The 15,214-nt window shown below is 34.3% G+C and overlaps 1 protein-coding gene across 1 annotated transcript in view; it reads left to right on the top strand.

Annotated features, from left to right (window-relative positions):
* The window catches only part of LOC128660873 (connector enhancer of kinase suppressor of ras 2-like), a 957,001-nt gene that overhangs the window by 864,641 nt on the left and 77,146 nt on the right, over positions 1-15,214 (top strand). Inside the window, exon 17 of the mRNA XM_053714957.1 lies at positions 5,822-5,893. Within this exon, the coding sequence (XP_053570932.1) occupies positions 5,822-5,893 (72 nt within the window). The remainder of the gene's footprint in view (positions 1-5,821; positions 5,894-15,214) is intronic.

The raw sequence follows: 15,214 nt of genomic DNA, 5'->3' as shown, positions 1-15,214 counted from the left end.
ATATATATATATATATACATGTATATATACAATATATATCTATATGTGTGTGCGTATATATATATATATATATATATATTATTTTTTTATAAAAAGAACATTTTCTTCTATGTCAAGAACACTGGAATGTAAAAATGGAAAGTATTTCTTACTTCGGGTTTAGCGTGTTTTTTTTTTTTTTAGTAATGCGCTCCATAGAAGTCTATAGGGAGAAGAAGTTAGCGTAGCCTCAATATCTGAAGTTATTGTGCCCGATCTTTCGCTCACATGCTAACTTTTTACTTTCAACTTGTAATACGCTTGCATACCTGGACGTGTTAAAATGTAACTTTGAGCTCAGCAATCATGCAATAAAAAAATATTGAGCGCCAAAAGGAAATAAAGTTGTATAGAATTAAACAATAGAATACCCTATAAGCTATCAATGGCAAATCTGCTGTCTGGCTTACAGAAAGTAAATATTAATAAATATTTTTAAAACTTATCTCTATGAAAAATGTGCATGCATTTGTATTACAAGAAAAACATTTGAAAGTGTTTGTATTTTCTTCTGGCATTTATAACAAGCTGATAAGACTGTTTGTATAAAAAAAGATAAACTGATAAACATTCTAGAGAACCTACTAACAGATGATTTTATTTCAAGTCATACTTCAAGATTACATTTTTATTTATATAGAAATGTAGTTGTATATTCAGCAGAACATTTCTTGCTTATCTAGCTTGGCACTCACACAATACAATGATAATATGTTTTCATCTTTTTGTGGGATGTATAGAAATATCAGTTTAAAATCTATTGTTAGTAGCAAAGTTGAAGTGTGACCAGTTCTGCATTCATTTAAAATGCTGGAATATACCCTATATGGCTTACGCCTTTCACTACAGTTACATTGCTTCCTCTGAAATATTGAAATTGGGGTCTGTTAAATGTTCCAAAACATAACAGGAAATGTTCTATTCGATATATAACTTTTAAATATTAGAAAAGTTTGTCAATTTCTAAATAAAAACAAGAAGAATGGATTTTCAGTACATATTAGATATCTAATTTAATACTTTTTGGCAGCAACCGAATCGGGAAGATGGCGGCCGCCAGCGGCATTTGGCTCTTTTCCGATAAGATCTAGAATTGCACAGATCTTAGTGTGTGGCACTTTCACATGAAGCAATCTGGTTCCGAATAGAGCTAAATGCTGCTGGCGGCTGCCATCTTCTCCATTCATTTACTGCCGAAAAGTATGAACGCACATGTCTTCTATACTCCTTTGTAATACCTTCCTCATAGTTTGCTTTAAAATGGGTCAGTTGAGTGTAGTATTATGTTGATATAGGAATAAAGTGAGTTACTATTACAGCTTTATTGGTTTAACTATATTAGAACAAATTAACACCTTGTTTTCTGCAATTGTTTTTTTTATTGTCAAACTCCACCCATACGTTCCTTATTTGGTGAAGCTATTCTGGAATTGCATCTAGAGATATCAGGGCTTGCCACTAATATTGCGTTATCACAATCTCCATTGTTTGACTTAAAGGGACATGATATCCAAATGTTGAAACATTTAAAAGTGATGCAGCATATGTGTAAAAAGCTGACTAGAAAATATCACCTGAACATCTCTATGTAAAAAAGGAAGATATTTTACCTCACACCCCACTGTAAAGAGACTTGAAGCAGCCACACAGGATGCTTGTCTCAGGACTTGCATGATAGTGTATATCTGGCATATGCAGGCATAGTCATGTTATTTCCATTTGAGTTTCTCATGAGGTTTCAGTGAAATCTTGTGAGATCACAGCAAAGGAAAGCATTACCTCAGCACTGCTGATGCTGATTGGCTATTGTTTTGTTTTGTTTTTCAATTTGTAGCTAGACAGCAGCTGAAGTATAACTGTTTACACAGCACTTACTCTGGTGAGCTGAAGAAATTTTGAGGTAAAATATCTTCCTTTTGTACATAGAAATGCTAAGGTGATATTTTCTTGTCAGCTTTTTACAGTTATGCTACATCTCTTTCAAGTGAGTATTATGTCACTTTAAGCAGAAATGATAAGTAGATAAACTACAAATTAAGGACATATATGTGGCAAGGTTAGGCTTGGGAGACCTGCCATGTGTTCTTTCCGTTTTCAGGACTGGAAAATCCATAGTTTTCAGACTAAATTTACAGGAAAAAGGCTGACAATAAATAATGAAAGTATGATGCAAAGATGATTTACTGTACATAATTAACTATGCTATACTGTCCCAAAGTATTTGCTGTTCCTTTAAAGCAGGGGCATCCAAACGTTTTATTTGTATGGAGAAACAGTCACTAACAAAGGGATTTGCCAGGAGCCATATTATATTATATTCACACTTATACTAAAGATAATATCTCAATAAAAAATTTGCTAATACTTTACATTACGAGTTATATTACGAGTTGAGCGCAAAAGTTTGCGCACAAGCGATATCGGGTTTTCGCGATCGTTTGCGCAAAGGTTAAATTGCGCTCGCATTACAAGTTGAAGGTAAACGTGATCGCTTGAGCCCAATCTTGATTTAGAATGATTACCGTGACTTCAGAGCTCTGGTTAACTGTTTCGCAAAACATAAAAGTTGCACAAAACACATCAAATATACATTGCAAAGTATAGTTACATTCATAATAACATCATCTAATAAAAAAAAAATAAAAAAAATATTGCACACAAAAGTTATAAAAGCTCAAAGATATCAGATCTGAGGTGTTAGGGGGAAAAAAGCAGGCAAAGGGCTTTAACATTGAGATACATACATATACAGTACTCTGCAAAAGTCTTAGGCCACCATTAGATTTGTTGTTTTAGCAATGGTATAATCACAATTTCCAATTATTTATTTGTCTCTTTTAGAATACAACCAGAAAATACAGGATATTTGTATGCAGTATTAAAAAAACAAAAAAACAGAAAAAACAGCTTCTATAGGCTAAAGTGGCAAGTATTTAATGTGTACTCCCCTTACACGAGCAATAGCAGGAACCTGGCTCTCATAAGCCTAAATGGAATGGGCCCTAATGAATATCATTGCTAACACCTGTATTTGTCCTACTATTTCATGTCAAAATGACTGCTATGAAAAAGGTCTATTATACCATGTTTATGCAAAGCATGCTTGAGAATTACATACACATGTGGCATGAGTTTAATTCATTAGAAGCTTGCTAATAAGACCAACTTTCAATCACATCATTCCATTCAAAATGACAAAGATCACAGAATTTGACAGACATAAAATCATACTTTTGCATCAGCAAGGCCACTCTCAAAGGGAAATCAGCAAGCAAACTGGATACTCAATAAGTGGTATTCAAGCTGTAATAACAAAATTTGAAGAATCAGGAGAGGTCAAGGACAAAATAAGGACTGAAAGGCCTAGAAAACTTTCAAAATCTGATGAGAAGTTTCATAGAGTTTTTTTCTTTAAGAGACCGGAAGACGTCCAACAAGGTCCTGGCTTACCATCTGGCAGCTTCATCGGGATGCCAAGTTGACCCTTCTACAGTCTGAAGAAGCTTGATCAGGAATGGTCTTTGTGGAAGGGTAGCAGCCAAGAAACCACTTTTTCTGAAGGGGAACAGGGTGAAAAGGCTAAGATATGCTAAAGCTCACAAAGATTGGAATGAAGATCAGTGGAAAAGAGTATTATGGAGTGATGAATCCAAGTTTGACATTTTTAGGTCCAATCATCGACAATATGTAAAAAGAAGATTTGGAGAGAGATTGAAGAATGAGTGCTTGCGGCCTTTAGTGAAACATGGTGGAGGGTCTGTCCTGGTTTGGGGCTACATTTCTGCCAGTGGTGTTGGTGTTGGCAATATTGTCTGAATTGATTGGATCACGAATGCTGAAAAGTACAGATAGGTGTTAATTAATCATGCCATTCCTTTTCGATAGCGCCTGATTGGGAATGGTTTTATTTTTCAGCATGATAACGATCCTAAGCGCACTCCTAATGCAGTGAAATCATATTTGGAGAGAAACTCAGCTGATAAAACACTGCGAGTCATGGTCTGGCCTCCACAGAGTCCAAAACTGAATTTTATATAAGCAGTACCTGGACATAGAAAAACTAAATCTAAAGAACTCTGGGAAGCGCTGAAAGAAGCCTGGTTTAATATACCAGAAAATTACATCAGAAAACTTCAGGACAGGCTCCCCAAAAGAGTTCAAGATGTCCTTAGTGCCAAGGGAGGTCACACTAAATACTGACTTTTGCCTGAAGAAGCCATTTTGTTCTGAAAATGTTGCTTTTTTACATTTTGTGTACATATTTCCTGTATTCTATGGTTGTATCTTAATAAAGAGACGAAAAATAAATATGGATGGTCATTAAAACTTTGCTAAAACAACAAATCTAATGGTGGCCTAAGACTTTTGAATAGTACATCTCTAAAAATGGATATGTATGTATTTATATATGTCTATATGTGTACAGATGTATTTATGTATTTATATGTGTATATATATATACAGACATATATACACATATAAACTCGTAATACATATGTAGTGTAGGTTATCAAGCGTGCAAAATTGTAAGTTCAGCTTTTTGCGAGCGTTGGGGTTAGCACAAGCACAATAACTTTTTACTTTCAACTTGTAATACCAGCTCAACCCGACGCCCGCAAAAAGTTTACTTCTAGTACAATTAGCGGTCTAACAAAAGCGCTAAATAGTGCTCCAGTCATAATCTGGCCCTTAATTGATGGAAAAAACTCTGAGAATTTAAATATTCTTTTTACCTCTGTAATTAGCTTGTATCTAAGTTTCTGCTGACTGCCTCCTTATCTCAGACCTTTTGACAGACTTGCATTTCAGGCAATTTGTGCTGACTCTTAAATAACTTCACATGCATGACCACAATGTTATCTATATGAAACACATGAACTAACGCCCTCTAGCTGTGAAAAACTGTCAAATGCATCCAGATAAGAGGCGGCCTTCAAGGGCTTAGAAATTAGCACATTAGCCTACCTAGGTTTAGCTTTCAACTAAGAATACCAAGAGAACAAAGCAAATTTGATGATAAAGGTAAATTAGAAAGGTGTTTAAAATCAAATGCCCTATCTGGATCATGAAAATTTAATTTTGACCTTACTATCGCTTTAACTATTTCACAAACTTTGGGTTTCTCACTGAAATTATTTACATACCGCTTGTGCAATCATGACACAAGTAATTGTAAAAGCTTCTCTGGGATCCCCTTTGTTCAGAAATAGTAGGCATACATGGGTTTGCCATTTGCTTTTGGTAATTAGAATGCCGCTAATTGCAGCTGCTCACCACACTTCTATTATTGCCGGCAGTGAAAGGGTTTTAGTCAGGTAGTTTGTAAGGTTAATTTTAGCTGTAGTGTAGAGATTATCCTCCAATCTGACACCTCTCACCCCCTGAATACTACCTGATCCCTCCCAAACAGCTCTCTTATTGTTATTTTTCTGTAGTGTATTGGTCTGCTCGCCTCCCCCTTCCGGAAATCTTAAATTCTACCTCCCCCACCCCCACCCTTCCAACTTATTTTTCTTTATTGTAGGCTTCACATCCTTCCCTCTCCCTTAAAATATTATTCTGTAGTGTAGGGCCCCTCCCACATCCCACTGGTGCTAATTATTGTGGAAACAAAAAATATAATTTTATTGCATATTAGTGAACCTTTCAGTATAGAAATGAATTAGCAAATATATATATAAGTATACAACACAAACCCTCTAATTTTGTAATTGTTTGCCTTATGTGTCTGTTAACCAGTCAAACAAACTAACCAAGAAATAATCTGTTATTTTTCCTTAAGTGCCTTCAAAGCCTGTCATCCGAAAATTAAGAGTTTCTTCTTTGCTACTGACTGTCTTGAAGAGATGAATAGGTAAGAAGGAATGAAAATTGGCTCATTTGCAACTCTGTAGTACAGTAATTTGTCAGCTCTGACTGTTAATGTATTTGTGAGATTTGTTACCTATTCTTACTAAATTCAGTGTTAGCTGCATCTTTTATAATTGCTGGTGCCATGACTAATGTGTTTTTGAATATCCTAATTTTACTCTTTATAAACAGATCGATATCTTGCCCTGTTTGTCCTCATAATACCCACACAAAAAAACTTCTTAATAAGAATCTGAAAATGTTCATGCTTATAAAATTAAAGGGACATAAAAACAGCAGCAATAAACAAATAAAAAAAAAATATGAAAAAAATAAATAATTCAAGTTGTTTGGCAATATAAGAACAGGATATGTATGTTTATGCACACGGATACTCAAGTTTAAGATGTTTTACTTGCTGACTGCAACTCCCAAAGATGAACTGGGGGCAGGGGTATATATATATATATATAGATAGATAGATAGATAGATAGATAGATAGATAGATAGATAGATAGATAGATAGATAGATAGATAGATATACTGTATATACACACACACACACAAACAGGGCTTGAAATCTCCACTAATTCACTAGTCCCAGACGAATAGGAAATTACAGTGGACGAGTAAAACATTTGTCTTTTTTTCTATCGTTAACATTGATTGGACTAGTAACTTTTTCCCCTTGAGATTGTAACTTTTAACCCCTGACTAGTAAATTAAATTGATATTTTATATCTATAAACTGTATATCATGGTTAACATTCACAAAAGCTTTAAACCTTAAATTATATTCACATACCTATAAGTGTAGATTGATTTTGGCTGATAATTGGCAAATTTGTTTGCCATTCGCATCACAAAAATGAATTGAAATTTTCAAGTAAAGTGTTTCAGTAATCCTAGACTTATCCATATGTAAAAAAAAATGTTTTTTGAATGCAAAGAGATTTTTTTAGACAAAGCTACTGCATAAACAGTTGTACCAGTCTTTAAAAAAAATTGATGTGCAGATTTTTCTTATGTAGAATATTCCTTAATTTGTTTGGAAAAAAATAATAATTAGGATTGAATTTGCATTTATAATTATGTTTTATGCACCTTTTTTATATTGATGTTTGGGTAAAGTTTGTGCCGATCACAGCGCAAAGTTAAAACAGACTTTTAAAAAATAAATAAATGAATAAATAAAAAATAAACCACATATTGCACAATATAATTGAGAACAAAACAGCTCCAAACATCAAACTAAATGTATTACTAGAATTACAGAAGCAATGCCAAATGAGGTGCACAACAGCAAAATGTAATTAGAATCAGTTTTCCTCCCTCCAACCTAGCTAGAACAAAGAAAAGATTGGGTTGACGAGAGAGAGTTCCTCAGGGAAGATGCAGTCTATTCAAAAGTGAAAGTAAATCAATTACAGTTTGCAGGTATTTTATGGTATATTATTAAATTAAAGGGACAGTAAAGTCAAAACTAAACTTTCATCATTTAGATAGGGCATGCAATTTTAAACAACTTTCCTATTTACTTTTATCATCAAATTTGCTTTGTTCCCTTGGTGGTATTTTTGAAAATCTAAACCTAGCTAGGCTCAAATTGATTTTGAAACCATTGAAAATCGCCTCTTAGCTCAGAGCATTTTGAAAGTTTTTCACAGTTAGACAGTACTAGTTCATGTGTGTCATATAGATAACATTGTGCTCACTCCCGTGAAGTTATTTAGGAGTCTTCACTAATTGACTACACTGCATGTCTATCAAAAGCACTTAGATAAGGAGGTTGTCTGCAGAGGCTTAGATACAAGGTAATCACTGAGGTAAAAAGTATATTAACCCCTTAATGACCACAATGTACCCTGTATGTCACTGTTCGTTAAGGGTTTTTTCAGGACATAATAGCACAAGTCTAGAACACGCTATTAATGCCCTCCCTCCAGCAGGCTTTGTGGAATAGAGCAGTCTCAACGCTGGTGGCAAGACCGCGCTATAACAAAAAAGAAAAATAGGAGGTGCTAACTCTAAAACGAACAAGCCGAAATATAGCCACACCATCCATTCAGTATACAAATAATAACCGGTATTAATACATCAGAATCCATGTAGCTGAGGTGCGCCACTAAACTGAAAACAAGCCAGGGATAGCTGAAACAGAGGGGGAGTAGGCAGCAGAAGTCTTAAAGCCTATAAAACAGGGATGCCCTTCAAGGGATATGAAACCCAAATTTATCTTGCGTGATTCAGATAGAGCATTCACTTTTAAGCAACTTTCTAATTTACACCTATTATCAATTTTTCTTTGTTCTCTTGGTATCTTTATTTTAAAAAGCAGAACTGTAAGCGTAGGAGCCGGCACATTTTTAATTCAGCACCCTGGGTAGTGTTTGCTGCTTGGTGGCTACATTTAAATTTGATAATAGGAGTAAATTAGAAAGTCGCCTAAAATTGCATGCTCTATCTGAATCATGAAAGAAAAAATGTGGGTTTCATATCCCTTTAATTCATGGTTGTAACCTGATTTGTTGTAACAGGTGCTGGTATTATATAAATAACAAAAAAGAAAGTCAGTCCAGCACTTTTTTTTTTTTTTATTAAATCATATTCATTGTACAAATGCAAATAAGCAAAAAAACACAAATTAAATTAAAAAAAAATCCATACAGTACAGTTTAATGCTTAAACAACATATGACCCTTCACATTATTTAACTAGGCTATATAAATTTAGTTCAGGGCCCCAATTAATAATAAAAATGTGTTCCACCCAGAAGAGGATAAATCACGTTTCTGAATTAGAATGTCTAATGTTTTAATAAATATGCCCCATTTTTAAAAAAAAAAAATTCTATCCTAAGTTCTTTTTCATATAAAACATCAAATATTTCTATTATCAATTGATCTCGTAGCGCTAATTTAATTTCACTTATGCTCGGGACTCTAGTAGAAAGTCAAATCTTTAAAATACTTTTTCTAGTCATTAACAAGACCATTGCAAAAAAACAAATTTTTTCCTTTCCTACCCGATTATCAAACAAATAAATGGTGTGTCCAAACTCAATTTTAAATTTTATTTTTAACAACTTTGTCATCCAAAAACTAATCTTTGCCCATAATTGGTTAATCCTTGGGCAATCCCACAAATAATGTTTTAGACTTGGGTTTCCCCTTTTACATTTGATACATTCGTTTTTACATTTCAGCCACTCACACACAGACTTAGGTGTAACGTAGAATCTATGTAAAATTTTCATTTGAGATTCTCCATAGTATGCATCCCAGGTGGATTGGTGAATAAAGGCAAGACTTCTGTTGACCTCTTTTACCGTTAAAGGGACAGTCAACACCAGAATTTTTGTTGTTTAAAAAGATAGATAATCCCTTTATTACCCATTCCCCAGTTTTGCATAATTAACACTGTTATATTAATATACTTTTTACCTCTGTGATTAACTTGTATCTAAGCATCTTATGATAGCCCCCTGAACACATGACATTTTATTTATTATCTATTGACTTTCATTTTAGCCAATTAGTGCAGTGTCTGCCACAAGCCACGGGGCTGATCACGTTATTTATTTGACTCACATGAACTAGCTCTCCCCTGTTGTGAATAGCAAATAAAAAAGCATGTGATAAGAGGCGGCCTTCAAGGGCTTAGAAATTATCATATGAGCCTTCCTAGGTTTAGCTTTCAACTAAGAACAAGAGAACAAAGGAAAATTGGAAAGTTGTTTAAAATTGCATGCCCTATTTGAAACATGAAAGGTTTTTTTGGACTTGACTATTCCTTTACTGTACATCCTGCTTCCTTCTTCCAGCCTTCAATAATAGATAATATTTGCTTATCTGTTTTTGAATCCATCAGAATTTTATAAGTCGCTGAATATGAAAATTTTCCTTTTTTAAAAAGCATGATGGTTTTATTTAAACAATGTAACTTATTTAAATTAGGTGCATTCTTTAATACCTTTGTAATGTAATGCGCGAGTTGATTGTAAGCATAACACTGTACATCTGCTAAATTATATTTTAGTTGTAATTCTGTGAAGGAAATTACTGTTCCTTTCAAGAGATTAAGAAGGTCTCCTATCCTCTTTATTTTAAGTTTTTCCCATGCTTGAAAATTTCTAGTATTTATACACGGTGGGAAGTCCAGATGTCCCCTGATGGGTAAATAAATTGTATACAAATGTGATGTCACCAGTATTTTATGTATCTTGATCCAAGCTCTAATTATATCTGCAAACATACTATTATGTTTGACTATCTGGGGAATGTCCTTCCATGCTTGATGAAGTAAAAATACTTTAGAGATGTCTCCCAACAACTGATTCTCCACTGAATTTTCATAGAAATTTTCTGTGTCTAATAACCAATCCAGGGCAACTTTTGAAAGAGCCGCTAAATTACTAAATTATATTAGTGTATATCCGGAACTCCCAACCCTCCATTCTCTGGGGGCATCTGTAGTTTTATGAGATTAATGCGGATCTTTCTGCCTCCCCATAGAAAATAGTTAAATAATTTATGAATTCTTGCAATATCTTTTTTAGGGATCATAAGGGGGAGCATGTTCATAGGATAAAGGAATCTAGGGAAAATCATAATTTTTTTCATATGGGCTTTTCCCATTAGTGAAATAGGTAGAGACTTCCAGCGTTTAAGGTTTAGATCAATAGAGTCTAATAATTGTGAAAACTTTATTCTGTACCAGTCCCTTGGGTTACTTGACAATTTGATTCCTAAATAATTTAAATAATGTTTCACTTAAACAAATGGTAGTTTAGTTAATTCTCTCTCTTTATTTCTGTTTTATTTATGCATATCCCAAACGGAATCTCTCTTAATATCAAGGCTAAGGGTTCCAATGTTAAATTAAACAACAATAGCGAGAGTGGACATCTTTGTCTTGAGCCTCTCTCCAAGTTAAACCACTCTGAAGTATCATCATTTATTATTAAATATGCATTTGGGCTGCTATAAAGATTCTGTATTATAGAGTAAAAAGAGCCTTGGATATTATATTTCTCCAGACATGTAAATAGAAAAAAACATTCAACATCTAGAGCCAGAAGTGCCGCATTCTCCCTTAACTCCTCTGCTCCAGATTTGTTTATCAAATACCAATAATGATTAATTATATGTAGAACTTTCCTCATATTCTTGGCTGGCGATCTTGCCTGGATAAATTCTGCTTGATCTTTATGAATTCCTTTAATCTTTAAGATATTCCTTTAATCTATTAGCTAAAAAATTTGTTAATATCTTATAGTCTTGGTTAAGGAGTGATATGGGTCTATAAGATGTATTTGCATGCTTTAGGTAATACTATAATATTAGCTGCTGAAAAAGCCTGTGAGGGTCGAATGTCACCTGAGAGATATGCATTGAATAAGTCTGTCAAAGTTACGACTAACTGATCTTCTAAAATTTTATACCATTCTATAGGTAGCCCATCTGGCCCTGAAGCTTTTCCTACCTCTAAATCCATAACTGTTTTTCTCACTTCTTCTATTGAAATTGCTGCGTTCAGCCATTCTTGTTGTAAGGTTGAGATTTTAGGTATGTTTAGTGTATTAAAATAATTCAAATCTTTGTATTTCCCAATTTACCTTTTTTCTGATGTATACAGGTTCATATAGAATTTCCTAAATTTATCTAGAATATCTTTATTATTTGTTTTTAAACCATTATCTGATTCTATATTTAAGATATGATTTGTTGACTTTTGAATTTTAACCATGTTGGCCTGCAATCTACCAACATGATTGCCAAATCTATATAGTCTACCTTACATTGTTCTAGTTTCTCGTATGGCTTGTTGTGTAAGATAAATGTTCATTTCTTTTTTATCTTCTAAATATTCTCTAAGATTTGACGAAGAACGATTCCCCAGATAGTCAGTATACGATTTCCCCAGTTTATCACTAAGTTGTTTATACTGTTTTTGTAATGCTTTATTGTAATCATAGACAATTGCAATAATGTCTCCCCTTATAATTGCCTTCCCTGCTTCCCAAATTGTTTTGAATTTTACAATTTCCATTATTGTTATCTTTTGAATGCAAGTCCTATCTTTTTATCAAGAATTCTTAAAAAAAATTTTGGGGAATTTGAAACTAGAACAGTTTTTTTCCTTATTGGCGAATGATAATGTTATTTGAATGGAGGCGTGATCTGAGATTACAATGTCCAGAATTTTAACTTCTGCTAGTTGAGGTACAATTTCTTTTGATATTAAAAACAAGTCTATTCTGGAAAAGGAACGATATTTCCCTGAATAGAACGTATATTCTTTTACTTCCGAATTCTTTCTTTAAGTGATTAAAAATAGATTTCCTTTAAATAGGGGAGTTTATCCCTCCCACATTCCATGACATTAACTTTACCATTATAAAAAAGAAAAAAATATATAAATATTCTGTTAGGGGTAGATGAGAAGAGAGAGAGAGTAAAGAAGAAGAAGAGAGAGAGAGAGAGAGAGAGAGAGAGAGAGAGAGAGAGAGAGAGAGAGAGAAAGAAGAAGATTCAGTGAGAGAAGTTTATGTGAGTTTTCTTAAAGAAGTGTGAGAGGATGATATAGTGCTGATATGTGTCTACTCTCGTTTAGTAATGTGAGAAAAGAATAAAAAAGAAAAAAAAAGTTTATTATAAGATGTGCTAGCTATTATGTGACTTTAAAAGCCCTCCAAAGTGTACAAGCTGAAAAATAGCCACACCATCCATTCAGTATAGAAATATTAACAGATATTAATACATCAGGATCAAATGAAACCTTCTGGTCATGGAGCCTCCCATCTCAGACATGTGGCTGAGGTGCACTGCTGCATAGGTAACAAACTGGGGACGGCTGAGTCAGAGGGGGAGGGTGCGGCAGCAGTTCTGTAAATCAGTGATGCCCTTAATTCATGGTTGACACTTGGTTGGTGTAGCAGATGTTGATAATATATAAATAGCACAAATGTATGGTCCAGTTTGAGGTATCACATTCTCTTGTTTTCTGCATGAGCAAATATTGACAGACTAACGTAGTAATTGACGTGCACTGGTATTAGGAGCACATCTGGTATTGAACCCTGGTCTCTCTGGTACTAACTATTTGCTCTGTCAACTGCTACTTCAGAACCCATCTTATCTTACCTTATCTTGAACCTGGCTCCTGTATCATTATATTGAACTCTCTTCACCTAACTCTGATCATGTGACTGGTCTAGGGCCTATAAGAGGTCACTTCCATTTTAGCAAGCTGCCTAGAAAAATCTTCACAAAAATACTAGAAACGTAAAAGTCCAGTTTTATTAAAGTCCATGGGTTTTAGTTAAAGTGAAGGTAAACTTTGGTGAATGAAAGCCAGTTTTTTTAAAATACTATTAAAAACAGGGGCACTTTCATTCATCAAAGTTTACAAAGCAGCTGTTTTGAATAAAAACTTACCTTTTTTTTCTTTTCACAGCCAGAGCAGCTTCCCCCTCCTGGAAATCCTCTCTTCACGCGTCAGCAATGACTAATCCGGCTTCCTCCAATCAAGGCTTTCCCTCCAGGGTAGTTATTGCCTGAGGCCATGCTGTGATTGGAGGAAGCAGGATTAGTCATTGCTGACGTGTGAAGAGAGGATTTCCAGGAGGAGGAAGCTGCTCTGGCTGTGAAAAGAAAAAAAGGTAAGTTTTTAATCAAAACGGCTGCTTTGTAAACTTTGATGAATGAAAGTGCCCCTGTTTTTAATAGTATTTTTAAAAAACGGGCTTTCATTCATCAAAGTTTACCTTCACTTTAAATGTAGCATAAAGTAATGAGTGATAGTCAAGGGGAAAAATCACTATGTTGCTGGCAGCCATGAGGCAAAATGACTGCTCTATTGTGAAACATGTACATGGTGGAATCAAGAGTGGGAACTTTTAGGGGAGCATTGTGTTCCCTCAGCTACCATTGTGCCCAGTCATCTAGATATTGTCTAGTATTTTTGTGAACTCTATGCTGTGACCTGGTCTACCCCAAGCTTTGAGATATGATTTCTGCAGTGATCCATCAGCCAAATAAAGAGCAGTATACAAATGTTGTTTTTGAGCGCATACCTTACTCAGATCTATTGTGCCTCTTCTGTATGAACTCAAGTCATTGTCACACAAGAATGCCAAAACTAATGCCTAAAATTGCTATAAAATTAAAATCTACTTCTGCTAATTTGGTACAATGACCATAGTTCTATTCCACAATTTTAAGATTTATTATTTTTTTATTTATTTTAAAAATCATCTTTAAATTGCTGTACAGTCTTTTACTCTGTTGCTTTCGAGGTCTTACTAAATTATTATGTCATTAAATTAGATATGAGCCTTACAGAATTTATTATATCAATAGCAATTAGTTTTGCTGGGTTTATGTCAAAGTATATTTAATTCATCTTTTATGCTGATGCCAATTAAGGATCGATATAAATGGGCTCTAGCAATCATCATGTAGCATGTTGTAGGGTTAGAGTTCTGGATCCTCCAGCCTTTCTGAAAGAGGTGTATAAAATCACAATTTTTACATTATATTGCAGGAAAAGCAGACAAAATAAATAGTGAAATAAACATTTTGGGCTAGATTACGAGTAGAACGCAATATTGCGCTTACGTGAGCATGATATTTACACTCCACTCAGTAATACTACTGCATGTAAACTCGTGTTCATGCTTCTATAGGCTTCAATGGGAGCCTCGTTTTCATGCCGATAGACACGGTAAACCACCTAGCGCTGCGCAGGGGGCAAATTGTGCAGAGTTGGGCAGCAATAAATAAATATATATGTATATGCTCATATACATATATTTTTATGTGTTTATATGTGTATATATAGTGAAAATACAGTCCCACATTGACCTCCATGTAAAGATACTTTAAAGGGCCATGATACCCAAATGTTGAAACACTTGAAAGTGATGCAGCATAGCTGTAAAAGCTGACTAGAAAATATCACCTGAACATCTCTATGTAAAAACGAAAGATATTTTACCTCAAAAGTTCCTTAGTAGCCACATCCAATTGTAAAGGACTTTTAAGCAGCAAATCAGTATGTTTGTCCCAGGACAGCTAAGGGAGTGAGCTTCGTGAACACTCATCTTATTTCCCTATTCAGTTTAAGGAAGTTTACTATGAAATCTCATGAGAGTTAAATCAAATCTCCTGAGATCACAGTAAAAGAGTTCATGACCTCAGCACTGTTGATGCTGATTAGCTGCTGTTCATTTCTTCATTTTTTTTACCTGCAGCTGTGCAGTAACTGAAGTATAACTTTTTACACAGCATTTACTCGGGTGAGCTGAGGACATTGTGAGGTA

Source organism: Bombina bombina, chromosome 1 (genome assembly GCF_027579735.1).
Source record: "Bombina bombina isolate aBomBom1 chromosome 1, aBomBom1.pri, whole genome shotgun sequence".
Classification (NCBI taxonomy): Eukaryota; Metazoa; Chordata; class Amphibia; order Anura; family Bombinatoridae; genus Bombina; species Bombina bombina.
The sequence above is the reverse complement of the archived record's forward strand: the minus strand, read 5'-3'. Positions and strand labels throughout refer to the sequence as shown.